General features: G+C 47.1%; 1 protein-coding gene across 7 annotated transcripts in view; it reads right to left on the bottom strand.

Annotated features, from left to right (window-relative positions):
- The window catches only part of GRAMD1B (GRAM domain containing 1B), an 88879-nt gene that overhangs the window by 26328 nt on the left and 48572 nt on the right, over positions 1 to 13979 (bottom strand). For all 7 annotated transcript variants that reach the window (XM_079326574.1, XM_079326575.1, XM_079326579.1 and 4 more), the window contains one exon: positions 5996 to 6206. In XM_079326574.1, coding sequence (XP_079182700.1) covers positions 5996 to 6206 — 211 coding nt within the window. The remainder of the gene's footprint in view (positions 1 to 5995; positions 6207 to 13979) is intronic.

Genomic DNA, 13979 nt, shown 5'->3' with positions numbered 1-13979 from the left:
GTTCAAAATCCAAAAAACCTCAGTCCTTAAATCTCTCCTCTATTTTTTTTTAACTCACTGTGAGGGAGATGTGAACTATGAAAATCTAGACACAGTAAAATGAAGAGGGGTGGGGAAAAGAAAGAAAAAGGAAAAACATATTCTTACTTTGAGCAGGTTAAGTCTGTCATACTGGAAAAAGAAACCAAAAGCATTAGAACTGAAAAGAGAAAATAAATAAGTAACAGAAGGAGGGGGCTGCACACAGACAGGGAGAAGATGGGATTGGTTTGCAGAGATGATGCTACAGGAGCACAGAGCAGAGCTCATGGTTACAAGGGGGCTGTAACCAGGAAGAGCTTTGGAGGAATGTGAAAAATGGAATATTTTCCCTAAGCTTGTGATTGTTATCTCCAGGCAGTCAAGGTTTAGTGAGTCCCATCTGTGTGCATTGCTAGGGAGGGTTACAGGACTCCACCCTGACAGCTCCACCCAAAGTGAGCTCCTGCCTCTCAGCATCACAACAGAAAGCCTTGGCCAGGAGAATGGCACTGCACAGAGCTCCAGGAGCATCCCTAAACCCCTTCCACAGCTGGGCAGGGCAGATCCAGAGCCCTCCCTCCTGATCTGTGCACCTGCAAATGCTACACTGCTTCTAAATGGCCACAACTCCAGGGAACTGATGGAATTTATTCCCCAAACCCTCACCCCAGCCCCAAATTATCACAATTTCACTACCCAAAGGGGGTTTGTCCCACCCAGGGGGAGGGGTGGATGAGACACAAATTCTTCCCCTGGGGGCACACTGGAAGGACAAGGTGCAACAGTCATGAGCTGCAGTAGGGGAAATTCTATTTGGAGAAGAGGAAGAAGCCTGTTCACAAGAGTGGTTAAGCACTGGAGCAGGGGCCTGGCCAGGCTGTGGCACCTCCAGCCTTGAAAATGTGGCTGGACAAAGGTTTAGACCAAGCTGATTTAACCCTGCTTTGAGCAGGGGCTTGGGTGAGAGATCTCCTGAGATCCCTCCCAACCTAAATTGTTCCACACCCCCCAGGACCTGCACCAACACTCATATTTTCCCCCTAACTTAATATTAATCCTCAGCATTCACCATTAGCTACAGGCATTGGGAACAATCTGAAGGAAACCACTTTTATCATCAGGCAAGAGGAAAATAATTTAAAAATATATTATTTCACCATTGGCTGCTAGCAAAGAGATGGGTTTTTCCTGAGTTTGGAAAGATGCCCCAGAAAAGCCTAAGGCTGACTCAGCCCTTGGGTCAGGGTGGCAAAGAGAGCTCCAGGAAATTCCCTGGGGATTCAATTCCAGTGCTTAAAAACTCCTGGTGGAGCACTCCCTCTGATGGCAGAGCTGCAGCACGACAGAACAGCAGGGACAAAAGAGGGCAGGGAACTCAAGCAGATCTGTCAGCCAGTGCACCAACACAGCAGCAAACTCATGGGCTCAGCCTGCTCCACCTCATTAGCCAGGTTGGGAAACCAAATTATTCTTCCTGCAGGAGATGGGTGGGGAGAGGAGAAGAGGCTGAGAAAGGAGAGTTGAAAATTTTTGCCCTCGAGGTGTTTTTTTGTTCCTGACTTCTCCCTGTATGAGCAGACAGCAGAATCATCTGCATGGGGAGGAGCAGGGGGTTTAATGCCTGAAAATTCTTCCTTTGTGCCAAAGGAGCTTGTGGAGCTCAGAACAGAGCTCCAGGCTGTACACTCAATTATTCTCATGGATCCAACCAGAATATTCTGTGTGAGGCTCTAGCAGGGGGTCCTGCCTGGGATCCCCTTCCCTCTGAACTCATCTGAGCCCCAGTTCCTCACAGTGGTTGGGTTTTTCCCTCCCAGAGAAGCAGGGGCTGGCTGCAGGCACCTCCCAGCACCACTGCACACGCATTTTGCACAGACATCCCTCTGTTCCAGGCTTCTTCCCACCAATCCCTCTCCTCAAACCCTCTGCACCTCCAGCTCACACAGCCTGTCCTGCCCCACACACCTCTACTCACCAGCAATCCTGTCAGGACTCTGCTACTCCAGACCTTCCACAGCACTTCTTTCACACCTCACCTTGAGACTTTAGTCCCACAGTGCTCCTCTGCAGTTATCCCAGCTACAGATACCAAGCACAAGACAATCTGTCTAAAAAAAAGATGTCAAGAAGCTTCCAGCAGACACCAGCAAACCATGCAAGGTCAGGCTGGTCACAGGGACCATGACCAAGGGAAGACAGTGAGCCAGCTTTGCTCTCTGAGAACTTGCCTAGAAGGAAACCTGAGGCATCCACTGGGCAAAGGCCAAGACAAGGATTTTGTGGATTTTTGTCAAGCCATCCAAGCCATTCTGCTTTCATTAAGTGGAAATGCCAACAGCCTGGCACTTTCTCCATCAACATCCCACCTGTGTTTCTGATTTTTCTACCCTTCTGAGGGTAGCACAGAGGTGTGAGATCAAATCCCAAATGATCTTATCTCCAATTCAAGCACCCCCAGAGGGATCTTCCACTTATCACCTCTCAGAGCGAGCCCATGAATTCTCACAATTCATTTGGGACAGGTCTGTTCTACCAGGTTCAAGCTGGGTCCATTTGATATCACTGATCTTTAATATTTGCATCACACAGGAGAGCTTGCAAGGGCAGTAAGCTGAGATCACTGGCCACAAAAATGCTATTCATCATGAAAAGCAGGGAAGAAGTCATGGAGAGCAACTTTTGTTTCTGAAATCATGGAGGAAGAAGACAGGAAAGAAAAGGGATCATGGTTCTGCTCATCTCCAGAGGATTTCTCCCTGGCAAAGACAGCAGCTCACTTCAAGGGAGAGGGGGAAGCAGAACTTAAAAGCTGAAATGATTTGGGAGCAGCTGAGGGGGTGTGATGAACAGGCCAGCTCTCAGTCTGTGTGACAAATACCAGCGAGATGCCAGTGATGCCAGTGAACCCAGCTTCAGCTACAGGCAGGGGCTGAGCTCCTGCTGACATTCTCACAGCCTCAGCAGGAGAATGCCTGCCTGGGGTCAGCACTCAGCACCAGGGGAGGGCTCCTGAGTGATGGGACAGCTCTACAGTGGGGGACAGGAGAGAAAAAAGAAGGCTTACTTTGGAGAGGCGCTTGTGTGACTTAATCGGAGAGAAAGCATGCAGGAATGAAAAGAGAGAAATTAGGGAAAGAAGAAAAATTACCTCACAGGTCAAGAGAAGGAAAACCCACACACCCAACAGAGAGCACTGCACCCTCTTCCTTGTGGAAAGCACCAGGAGTTAAAGTTCAGCTTCAGTGTCACCGTGTTGGTAAAAATCTCACTCCCACTCCCTTGACTCTCAGCATTTTGAGGGGGAGGATGATGCAGCTCCTCTCTGAGGTTCCCCTTCCCAAGGGGCCCATTTCCCTGAGAGCATCCCCAGCCTGGCCCCAGCACAGCATGGCCTGCATCCTGCCTGCTCCCATCCCACAGCTTCCCTTTGGGAGCACAGAGCTGGCAACCCCAGAGGGAGGCAGCAGCCCTGGACGGGGTTTGTAGGTCACTGTGTGCACAGGAAGCCAGGCTGACCTCAAGGGCAACCTCAGAACGCCAATGATTCAGCTTGGAAAACCCTTTTCCCCCCTCTTTTGAACTCACAGACTCACCCCCATACTGCTGAGAGATAGAATGTGGGCCACTGAGTCCTGTTCCCTCTGCTGAGTGGCCACAGAGGGGAGGGGGTGAAGATTTCTTGTCTGTGACACAATCCAGCAATAAATAAAGATCTAACAATTCATTTTATACAATCCATCACAGTTCTGCCAGTGAAATTATTCAGGCTGAATATCACTGCAAACCTCTGGGGAAACACAAGTGTTCCTGACAGCGACCACATCACTGATACCAGGGTTGTAATCAAAGGTTTGTTTGATACCCCAGGCTCTATGTGTGTGTGTTTTACCAGCTCCCACTGCTCACACAAAAAACTAGAGCCAAACCTGAAACCCTCTTCCCCTGCACAGCAAAGACAAGGCTGTTCCTCATACAGTCCAAAGACACAAAACCTTCCTGGGGAAAAGATCAGCCACCCTGGGGAAATATCAGCTACCCTGGGCAAGCCAGTGATAACATTGCAGCCATGGAAAGAATGGGCAGTGCTTGGAAAATTGATTCTGTGCAATTTGAACTGATCTCAGAGGGCATGGATAGAGGAAATGCACAGGGGAAACTTCATTTATTTCATGCCCTTTCATGATCCAGGTGATAAAAAGTAATTGCAGCTGATTTTCAAGGTCTTTCACAAAACCACAGAGCTCTCAAGGAACAGGACCTTGGCTATGGAAAGTTGCAGACTCAGAGCTGTGCTCCCAGGCAAAGAACTCTGAATTAGGAGAACCTTCAGGAGTGTGAGAGCTGGATGGAGAGATGGAGGCTTCAGAGGGCTCTGAAGATGTTTATTGCATGGACAAGGTTACAGCAGTTGTGGGTGGGCCTAGAGCTGCTGGCTGTAGGCAAGCTGTGTGTCCTCAGGCTCTGTTCTATCCATGTGAAAAAACATTATATTTCTTTCTCTGCTGTAAATCTTATTACATAACAACCAATCAACACCTTTACTATTACCTGTAGCCTGTCCTGACTACCAACATTACCACATTCATGTAACTATGTTCCAATCACCAACAGTTAGTATGTTACAGTTTAAGCTAGAAGTTATATTTCAGTTTCCTTGCAGTAGAACATTCTGAGATCTTTCTTCTACCTGCAACATGGGTTTTCTTGTCTGTGAAAATCCTTTTGCTGGGTAAAAACATCTTATGTTTGAGGTGGATTTTCCTTTCACTCAGACTCATAAAGCCCCTTCCAAGTCACTTGCTCTTTGATTTCTAGTTACCCAGCAAGACTGGCTCAGCAATTCTTTTCTTCTATATTAAAACTTGCTATCATTTCTATTCCTTCTTCAGACTCTGCATTCAAAGATCATATATATATATACATACATGCACATCTGTGAGACCCTGCTGTCAAATCCTTATCCTTCCCAACAAGGAGTACAGTGGAGGAATGTGTTGGGTTGATGTGACCATAAATGTGAATTCTGTCATCATCTGTTAAAACTGGGTGGGGCAGTGACCCTGATCTCCTGGCACATATTATCTGCTAATGGGCCATCTTTAAACCAGCTGGGGCAATCATCTTTATCTTTCCCATGACCCACCCTTCATCCAGGAGGTATCACCTGTTAATGGGCCATTGTTTAAAACTGGGTGTGGCAGCAATTCTTATCCCTGTGGGAGATATCTCCTGTTAATGGGCCATTGTTTAAAACTGGGTGTGGCAGTGATCTTTATCTCCTGGCACACATTATCTGCTAATGGGCCATCTTTAAACCAGCTGGGACAATCATCTTTATCTTTCCACAGCCCATCCTCCCTCCAGGAGATATCTCCTGTTCATGGCCAGTGAGTCCCAGTGCATGACTGATAAAATTCCATCATCCCACTGGGAGATACTGCACCCAGGGGAGGAGCCAAGCCTTTCCTACCCAGATAAAAACTGAGATTTTAACACCAAGGCACCTTCTTTCCACTGGATTCCAGAGGAAAGCCAGACCTTTCCACATCATCCCTGGACCTTCAGAGGAAAACTGCACCTTCTCCAGGAGCACTGCTCCAGCTGAACCACATCTGCCACTGCAGGAGGATGCAGCCACCATGGAATGGGACAGTGCCACCACCCTGACTGACTGACGGGTGTCAGCTTGGATTCTGACTCTGGCAGGGTTTGGGATTGTTCTTTGTAATACTGTATTTCTATTTTAATTTTCCTCGTAAAGAACTGTTATTCCTATTCCCATATCTTTGCCTAAGAGCCCCTTAATTTCAAAATTATAACTTGGAGGGAGGGGGTTTAGGTTCTCCATTTCAAAGTTTCTGCCTTTATTGGCAGACACCTGTCCTTCAAACCAGGACAGGGAAGAGGGATTCAGAGAGAGAAGGACAGGCAGAGACAGGCAGTGCCCCCGCCCTGAGCCCCGTGCTCCCCTCACCTTGGAGTTCTTGGCGCCGCTGCGGCCGGACTGGGAGGAGCAGCTGCGCTGGACGCCCTGCTCGGGCGTGGACGGCGATTTGTCCGAGGAGTGCTCGGAGCCCTTCTCCACCATGGCGTCCCCCGGCGCGTCCTGCGGCGTGGGCGAGCGCGAGCGTTTGCGCAGGATGGGCGAGCAGGCGGGCGTGCTGCGGTTGGAGTTACTGGCAGTACTGCAGGCAGAGGGAAAACACGGCAGGGTTAGATTGTTCCAGGCTGGAATTGCTGCAGCCCAGCTGGGCAGCACCCACGGGGCTCCCCACGGCATTGCTTCCTGAGCAAAGCGACCCCAGTGGATTTAGGCACTGCCAGCAGTTCCTGTGCCTCTGCTAAATGGGAACTGTGCTTCTCCACCCACCCTTCCATCCTCAAATCAGACAGCAGTGCCCAGGAGAACGAGCTCCTTGAGTCCTGTGGGCTCCTGGAGTTTCAAATGTTGGTCTGAGCTTAGAAAAATGCAGTGTGCTCTCAAGAGAAGAGAGGTGTCAGCGTGTTCTCCACACAGCCCCTCCTCTATTAGTGCAGCTTTTCTCAACAGGATGCATGAAAACAGGGTCACACCTTTCAGAAAACACCCCATCACAGAGATCAGAAAAGCTGGGGCTCTGGGAGGGGACTCATGATGACAGTCAATGCAGCATTTCCTGTACAAAACCATCGTTTCCCACACCAGTTAGACCTGGGCATGAAAATGGTTTGCTGTAACCTAAAAGTCTTTGTGATTAAAAATAAAAAAATAAAAATGAAGTTCCTCTTTCACAATGGGAAAAGCGAGGCCTTTCAGAGTTTTACAGAAATTAGGAGGGGAATTGAACTTCTCATCCTCTTTAATTAGGAAATGTTGCAGCATTTGGATCAGCAAGCCAGTAACGTACATACTAATACAGAACAGGAAAACTCAGATTTCCTCACTGCTCCTTCTCTTTTGATGCCTCTCCTTCCTGTCAGACCCTTCAAAATACCACACACTACACCCATTTATCCCTCCATCACTCATTTCCTTCAGGAGTCAAATCTATTTCTGACCAGTCCACACATCCTCGAGGCTTTTCCAGCTGGTCCTGCTCAAGTCAGCAGGTTCCAGAGCAGGCTCATCCAAGGATTGGATCTGTGCTAACTCCTTCAGGACCCTGTTATCCCATGATCAACACCAAACACCAGAGGCAGCAGGAAAAGGATGGAGCTACAGCTGCAAGGGACTGAATTAAAGAAGTTGTTACAATCAGATTGTTCAGGGCTATGGTTTAAACCAAATCACAATGATGCAGAGCAAGGTGCTCCAAATGGGTCATTTCCTCCCTGACAATCCAGAAGAACTGAACACGTGCCTGAGGTTTCATTAATTCCCAGATAAAAAACCATATCCATCTCCTGTTACCTCTGAAGATGCCAAAACCATTTTACAAGAAATAGTTTGACATGAGCAGCCAGTGTAACACACTCCTGCAGCAGTCACAAGGTTTGGGTTGGTTTAGTTTTGGATGAACTGGTCTCATAAATTATCCTTTATTTGCTCACTGCTTGTGTCAACACACAAGTGATGAAACTTTCCCTGAGCCCTGCAGGAAGCACACAGCCAAGCTGCTTATGCAAACAGGGCCAGAATCAGATTTCCTAGGAGCTGGCACGGGGCAGGAGCAGCAGCATGGAGATGCAGAGGAGACCTTGAAGATGCTTTTACCCCTATAAAGTGTGGAATTCCATGCAGATAATGAACAAACTTGGGAAAGTGGGTTTGCAGAATGTTCTGTAGGCTGGAAGGTGGATTAAGTTAAACTCTGTTCTGTTACCTATTTCTACTCAGTAGGATGAGGAATATAGACCAATAAAAACCTGTCCAAATATCACCTAAACCCCAAGGCAGCTCCAGTGCAAAGACAGGCAGAGCAATTCTCCCTTGGCTTGGGGTTCCTCACAAGGAGCAATGGCACATCCCCAAGTGAAATATTGTCACATCCTGTCCTGTGCCCTCCCTTTCCCTGGACAAGGCACAGGAATATTGAATGCTAAACCAGTACAGCAATAACTGTAACAATATTCAAGATTCAATCCTCTCAAATAACAATTGAAGAAAAAAAAAAAATCAAAAAATGCTGGACCATTCTCCCAGCAGCTGCCTGCAGCAGTTTAGGTATAACATGAAGCAAAATTATCAGGGATTTCTTAGTTTATTGAATTATTAAAAAGAATCAGATTCATTCACAGGTTTTTGGCTGATGCAGTAAAAATGGGTGTTTCACTTGGTGCTCCTGCTAAACTCAATTTTAGCACCCCAGCAGAGTTTTATTAGTGACTCCAAGTTCATCAGCAGTGGCCTCAGAGACAGAAATGGTTCTGAATTGCCATTTTTACAGACTGTAGAAAAAAGAGACTTTGAGTTAAAACCTCTCAATTCTGAGCCTGGTCCCCAGCATGCTTGAGGCCACATAAACTGGTTTATGTGAGAGGCCCCCAAAAACACAAGGCAAGAATTTGACTCCATTGTCCCTGACCAGCACATCACTGGGTTAAACCTGCCTGAACAGCTGCACTCATTTTTCCTCTACAGCACTACAAAACCTGAATTTACCACACACAACCTCTGTCTCATTTTTGGTTTGGTTCACAGTTTCACTTTGAGCCTGAGTTCAGAGCAGCTCTGTAAAAACCAAGCTCAATCCAGCCCAGGATCTCTTTACTTTCACTTTGCAGTTGTGAGATTTTGCTGCTGCTCAAATTAAAACTCAGAATGAGCAGCTCAAAACCGAGGTACAGCTGCCATCAGTGCAGGTGGAACTCGAGATGAAAAATGCTGTAAAGTTTGGTGCTATTTTAGTCTTTTTATGGTTTTACCAAGCTCCTCAAGGTGGGTTTTTCACAACCCAACAAGCCCTGCCACTGCAGCTGCACTGACTTGCTTCGAGCTGGCAATTTGATTTTTGCCCAGCTCACACTGCCATAGCCACAGATTTTTGTGCCAGCTCTGCCAAACACAACCTTGGTCAGATTCTGTCTGCCAAGCTCGATTTTTAGTTTAAAAAATTAAATCCATCCACATATATCGTGTTAGGTGCGTGCGGATTCTCAGTGTTGCAGAAAAACAACATTGAGGGCTCCTTTTTTTTTTGGCTCTCCTTGAAACCAGCAGCACAAATATCAAACCCAGGAGGGCTGAATCCCCTTCTTCTCTCTGTGGCTGAATATTTCTGCCATGAAGGGCATTCAAAATGATGAATCTGCTTAGTGGCTCTGTGAGAGTGATGATGGGCATGGAGCACAGGGCTGCCCCTGCCCTGAGCCCCCCAAAGGCTCCTGCTGCTGCTCCCTGGCTGCAGTTTGGATGCAGCCCAAGGCTCAGCCATGACGAACGCTTTCTGCAGTTGCCATGGCCACCAAGGGCTGCAATTGAACCAGCAATCCACGCCTGAAATGCCAAAACGCCTTGACCCACTTTGAAAAAAAAAAAAAAAAAAAAAAAAAATTGTAATAAATAACGCTTTAGAGACCTAATTGCCCAGAGAACATTGAGAGGTTCAGAGAAGCCTTCAGTGGGTGAGGCAGATTAAGTGAGGGACAGAACACAAACAAGCCCACCTAAGCAGCAGCCCCTTTGCTCTGAGGTGAAATCCCCTGCACTGAGCATTTGAAAGCTGAGTTTGTCTCCTTGGTTTATGTCCTTGCTGTTCCTAAAGGAAAAAAAACCTCATGGAAATACCATCAGCAAGTGTGGGGTGGATGGGAAGGGGCCAAACTCTGCTCAGACACAGAGGAAAAGCAGCAATATCTGCAGCAGTGTAGTAAAAAATCTGCAGGCTGCCAGTTTCTTGAAGCTGGTATCCAGCAGGAATTGTAGGGATAGGACAAGGAGTAAGAGATTCAGACTGAAAGGGGGAGTTTAGCTTGGAAAAATGGAAGAAATTCTTCTCTGTGAGGGTGGGGAGCTCCTGGCAGAGGGTGCCCAGAGAAGATGTGGCTGCTCCATCCCTGGGATTCCAAGGATGGGGCTTGGAACAACCTGGGGCAGTGGAAGGTGTCCCTGCCCATGGGACAGGTGATGTTTAAGGGCCTTTCCAACCCAAACCATTCTGGGATTCTGCAAGCTTTCCTTCAGCTGATGAAAAGGAATATTTGGCAAGGCACAGACCAGCCTCTGGTCTGAGACAGCAGGAAAAACACAGAAAGGCCAAATTTCCTCCTCCCACAGAGTATTTCCTGTAAGGATCTGAAGCAGGTGATGAGCAGTCACTTTTGGGAAAGCTACACCACAAGTGAAGCTTGGTGTTGTTAAAACAATAAAGGAACTCTTTATAATGCTTTAATGAAGAACTCAACAAGAAACACGACTTTGCTGCAGTCCTGAAGTGACATAAAAGTTTGTCCATCCCACCAGACCTGAACCACAGACCCCCCTGGGACTGACACAAGCATCCTGCAGCAGCTTTTTCCCAAATCACAGGTGCCCCAAGAGCCAGCAGCCACCTCCAGAAGGGCATTGTCACAGCACCTGTGACACAGATTAGCACAGCAAATCCCCTTGGCTCTGCCACTTGCAGGAAAGGAATTAGGATTCAGCCACAAGTAGGAAAAGGAGCAAAAAAAATTTGCAACTAGAGGAGCTCAGCTAAACAAGCAGCAGATGAGTACACAGCACTCATCACCTTCACTGTGACCACCAGCAGCTTCTCATGGGGTAAAATGAACCAGGGACACCATTCCCTGCAGTGCATTTCTCAATCCATCAGATTTCCTCAAGGAAGTCTTGATCTGGAAAGCTTAAACTCTTCTCCCACTTGTCAAAATTCTCCTTCCAAGAGTCATCTTGCAATTACTCACTCCTCCCTGCAGCACCAACCTGCTAATGAGTTCTTCCAGGCCCAATTGGGGTTTGTTCTGCAATTTGAGCTGAATTCTGGAAGTGCTCAGCAATATGTCCCCAAAGCAGCCAAAATGCACATATTGAAGCACAGATTGAACTCTGAAATCTATGGGCTGTGCAAAGTCAAGCCTGTGCCTACCCTTTCCTGAGCAAACCAGAGGAGACCCTTGAGGACAGCACAGAATTGTGCTGATAGTCTGGAAAAGAGCAGAAAGGTCAAGAAGGCACCTCAGGCCCGGCTGGAGCACTGAAAAGAGTTAATTCTCCTCAGAAACAGCAATTAGAGGGGTTCATTAGACGCCTACAAAGATACTTTTCTGCCATCCAGTCTGACATCAGTGGAAAACCAGGAGATTCAGCAGCTCATTATGCAGTCTCCCAAACAGCAAGCAGATGGTAACAACTTTTGATCACAACCTACACTCCCTTCAAACTGATAATCCAAGAATGAAAACCTGCCCAGATCCTGGAGCAATTCCCTGGGCTTGCCATTGCTCTACAAGCAATAACAAAATGTTATCTTTCTATGACATCTCCCAGCAAGAGAGACAAAAGAGAAAGCAATAAGTCAAAAAAAGAAAAAAAGCAATGACACCTGCAGGGCTGTGCAGAAACCAAGGAGTGTTTCATGACAAGTGCTTTGAAAAGAATCATAAAAAGTCTGTTTTCTGCATGTTTTTCTTTTTAGCAGAAAAGTCCAGCCTTTTTTAGGATTTATTCTATTTTGACGTTTTGCAGAATGCTGTCCTCCCATGACATCCAATCACATGTTTACATATTCATGAAATAAAAATTAATGCAATTATTATGCCTCAGAGGATTAGCAAATCACTGCAAGCATTAGGAAGGAATTTGCCTTCTGCCCACAGGCAGCAGTGTGAGGATGGGCAGATGCATTATTAACCATGGCATTGTCCCTGTGGATCACCCGATCCTGGTTACCACTGGAGACAGACCCATGGACAAACGGCCTCATCTCACACAGAAACTCCCCCTCAGCTGCCTTGGAAGAAACCTCTCCCTTCCTGCTTGGAGTGATTGCAAAAATTCCCCAGGAAAAGTTGGAAAATGTTTCTGAAATACAGCAAGGCAGATTTTAATAATAAAGTCCAGTAATGCACCACTCACAGCTTGGAAAGGTCATGAATGTGCAGGGAAGCACCATGGGTTATAAATCACACCCTAAACCCCTCCCTCAGTCACAAATTATTATCATTCCATTTGCTCCAAAGGAAAACAAGCCACATAAAATAAAGTAGGATGGATAACACAAAGAAATCTGGGAAGCAGTAAAGGGGAAACAGCACCAAGCAAGAATTCCACATCCCTCTGAAGGTGACAGACACAGGTCACCCACTCTACAGCTCTGCTTCCCAAGGAGGAACAGATCCAGGCTTTGTTTTCCTCCCCTCCCCACCACAAAGTCAACAGCTCTGGTAATTAACAGCAGGAACTGCAATGTCTGATGCTTCCATCAACATCTCCATGCCTGGAACTTGGGGCAAACAGAGCTTGAAAGCCTTGCTTAAAAAATCAACAAAACAACAACAAACACTGCTAAACCATCTTTGATGTGAGGAAAGTTTTGAAAACTTGACAGCTCAAAGGATAAAAATAAAAACTAAAATAAATCCAAGCCTGTTTACTTGAATCCTCATCAAGCTAACATCAGAATCTTTCAGTGCTTTGGGGATGAAGTGCTGCTGTCATATGTCCTTTATATTTTCAAGATAAAGCAACAGAGCTGGTGATAAATACCCAGGCCCACTTTGGGGTGGGGATGTAGGTGATACAACTCCCAGATTCCCTCCAGAAGAGCTCAGGCACTTTTCCCTGCTGTAACCCCAGCAAGGCCTTATGGACTTTATCCCCAGCACAGCAATGTCCCCTTGAGCACATCCCAGCCTTGGCAGGGGTTTCATGAACCCCAAATGAATGTGGCAGGGATTTCATGAACCCCAAATGAACATGGCAGGGGTTTCACCAACCCCAAATGAACGTGGCAGGGGTTTCACCAACCCCAAATGAAAGTGGCAGGGGTTTCACCAACCCCAAATGAACGTGGCAGGGGTTTCACCAACCCCAAATGAACATGGCAGGGGTTTCACCAACCCCAAATGAATGTGGCAGGGGTTTTACCAACCCCAAATGAACGTGGCAGGGGTTTCACCAACCCCAAATGAACATGGCAGGGGTTTCACCAACCCCAAATGAACGTGGCAGGGGTTTCACCAACCCCAGCTGAACGAGTGGCTGAGGAAGGCTCTGAGCAGCCCCTCAGCCAGTGTGGGGGCAGACAGGGATATTGTGCAGCAGAGACAAAGCTGGAGCTCTGCATCTCCCACTCACTCCCACAGCTCGTCAGCAGCAGCCGTCACAAGTTAATGGAAGATGTTGTGATCATCAAAGCTGGGATCAAAGCCACTTCCTTTGTTCAGCCCTTGATGTTTCCTCCCTTTACCTTTCTGAAAATAACAAGGCAATGATTTCTGACTGATCCCCTGCCTGCATTGCCCCTGCTTTGCTCCAGCCATGCAGCAGCACTGGCCAGCTCCAAGTCAAAAACACAGAGGGCCAAACCCCTTCAGTGCCTGACCTTTGTTCCTGGCTCAACCTTGTCCCCCCTTTAACAGATTCTCTCTTTCTCCAAGCTGTTTATCACTTGGGGGTTTCTCCAAGAGAATGTTGGGAATTTCAAGTCATTGCACTGCTGTAAAATACATCCTGAGTTTTCATCCTACTGAGTCAAAATCACAAGCTCCAGCCTAAATCTACCAGCTTCTCCTGCACATGCATGTGATTTAATGGAGCAAAGGGACAGGAATAGATTTTCTTTTCTGAAACAGCATTTCCATGATGCACAGGACAATGCCAGCCACCAGTAATCTAAGAAAAAGCAATTTTTATGGCATTCAGCAGATTCTCCTTGTCTATGAACACACACAGTGCAATGAATTCTCATTTCCTACTGCTCTCCCTTACCAAAAAATATTAAAAAAAAAAAAAGCCACTCTGGAGCACTGGAGCACAGCCTGAGAAAGCGACACAAAGCAAATCCTGCCTGTGCCCATCAATGCAAATACACAAACAG

The sequence above is a fragment of the Erithacus rubecula genome (genome assembly GCF_903797595.1).
Source record: "Erithacus rubecula genome assembly, chromosome: 25".
Classification (NCBI taxonomy): domain Eukaryota; kingdom Metazoa; phylum Chordata; class Aves; order Passeriformes; family Muscicapidae; genus Erithacus; species Erithacus rubecula.
The sequence above is the reverse complement of the archived record's forward strand: the minus strand, read 5'-3'. Positions and strand labels throughout refer to the sequence as shown.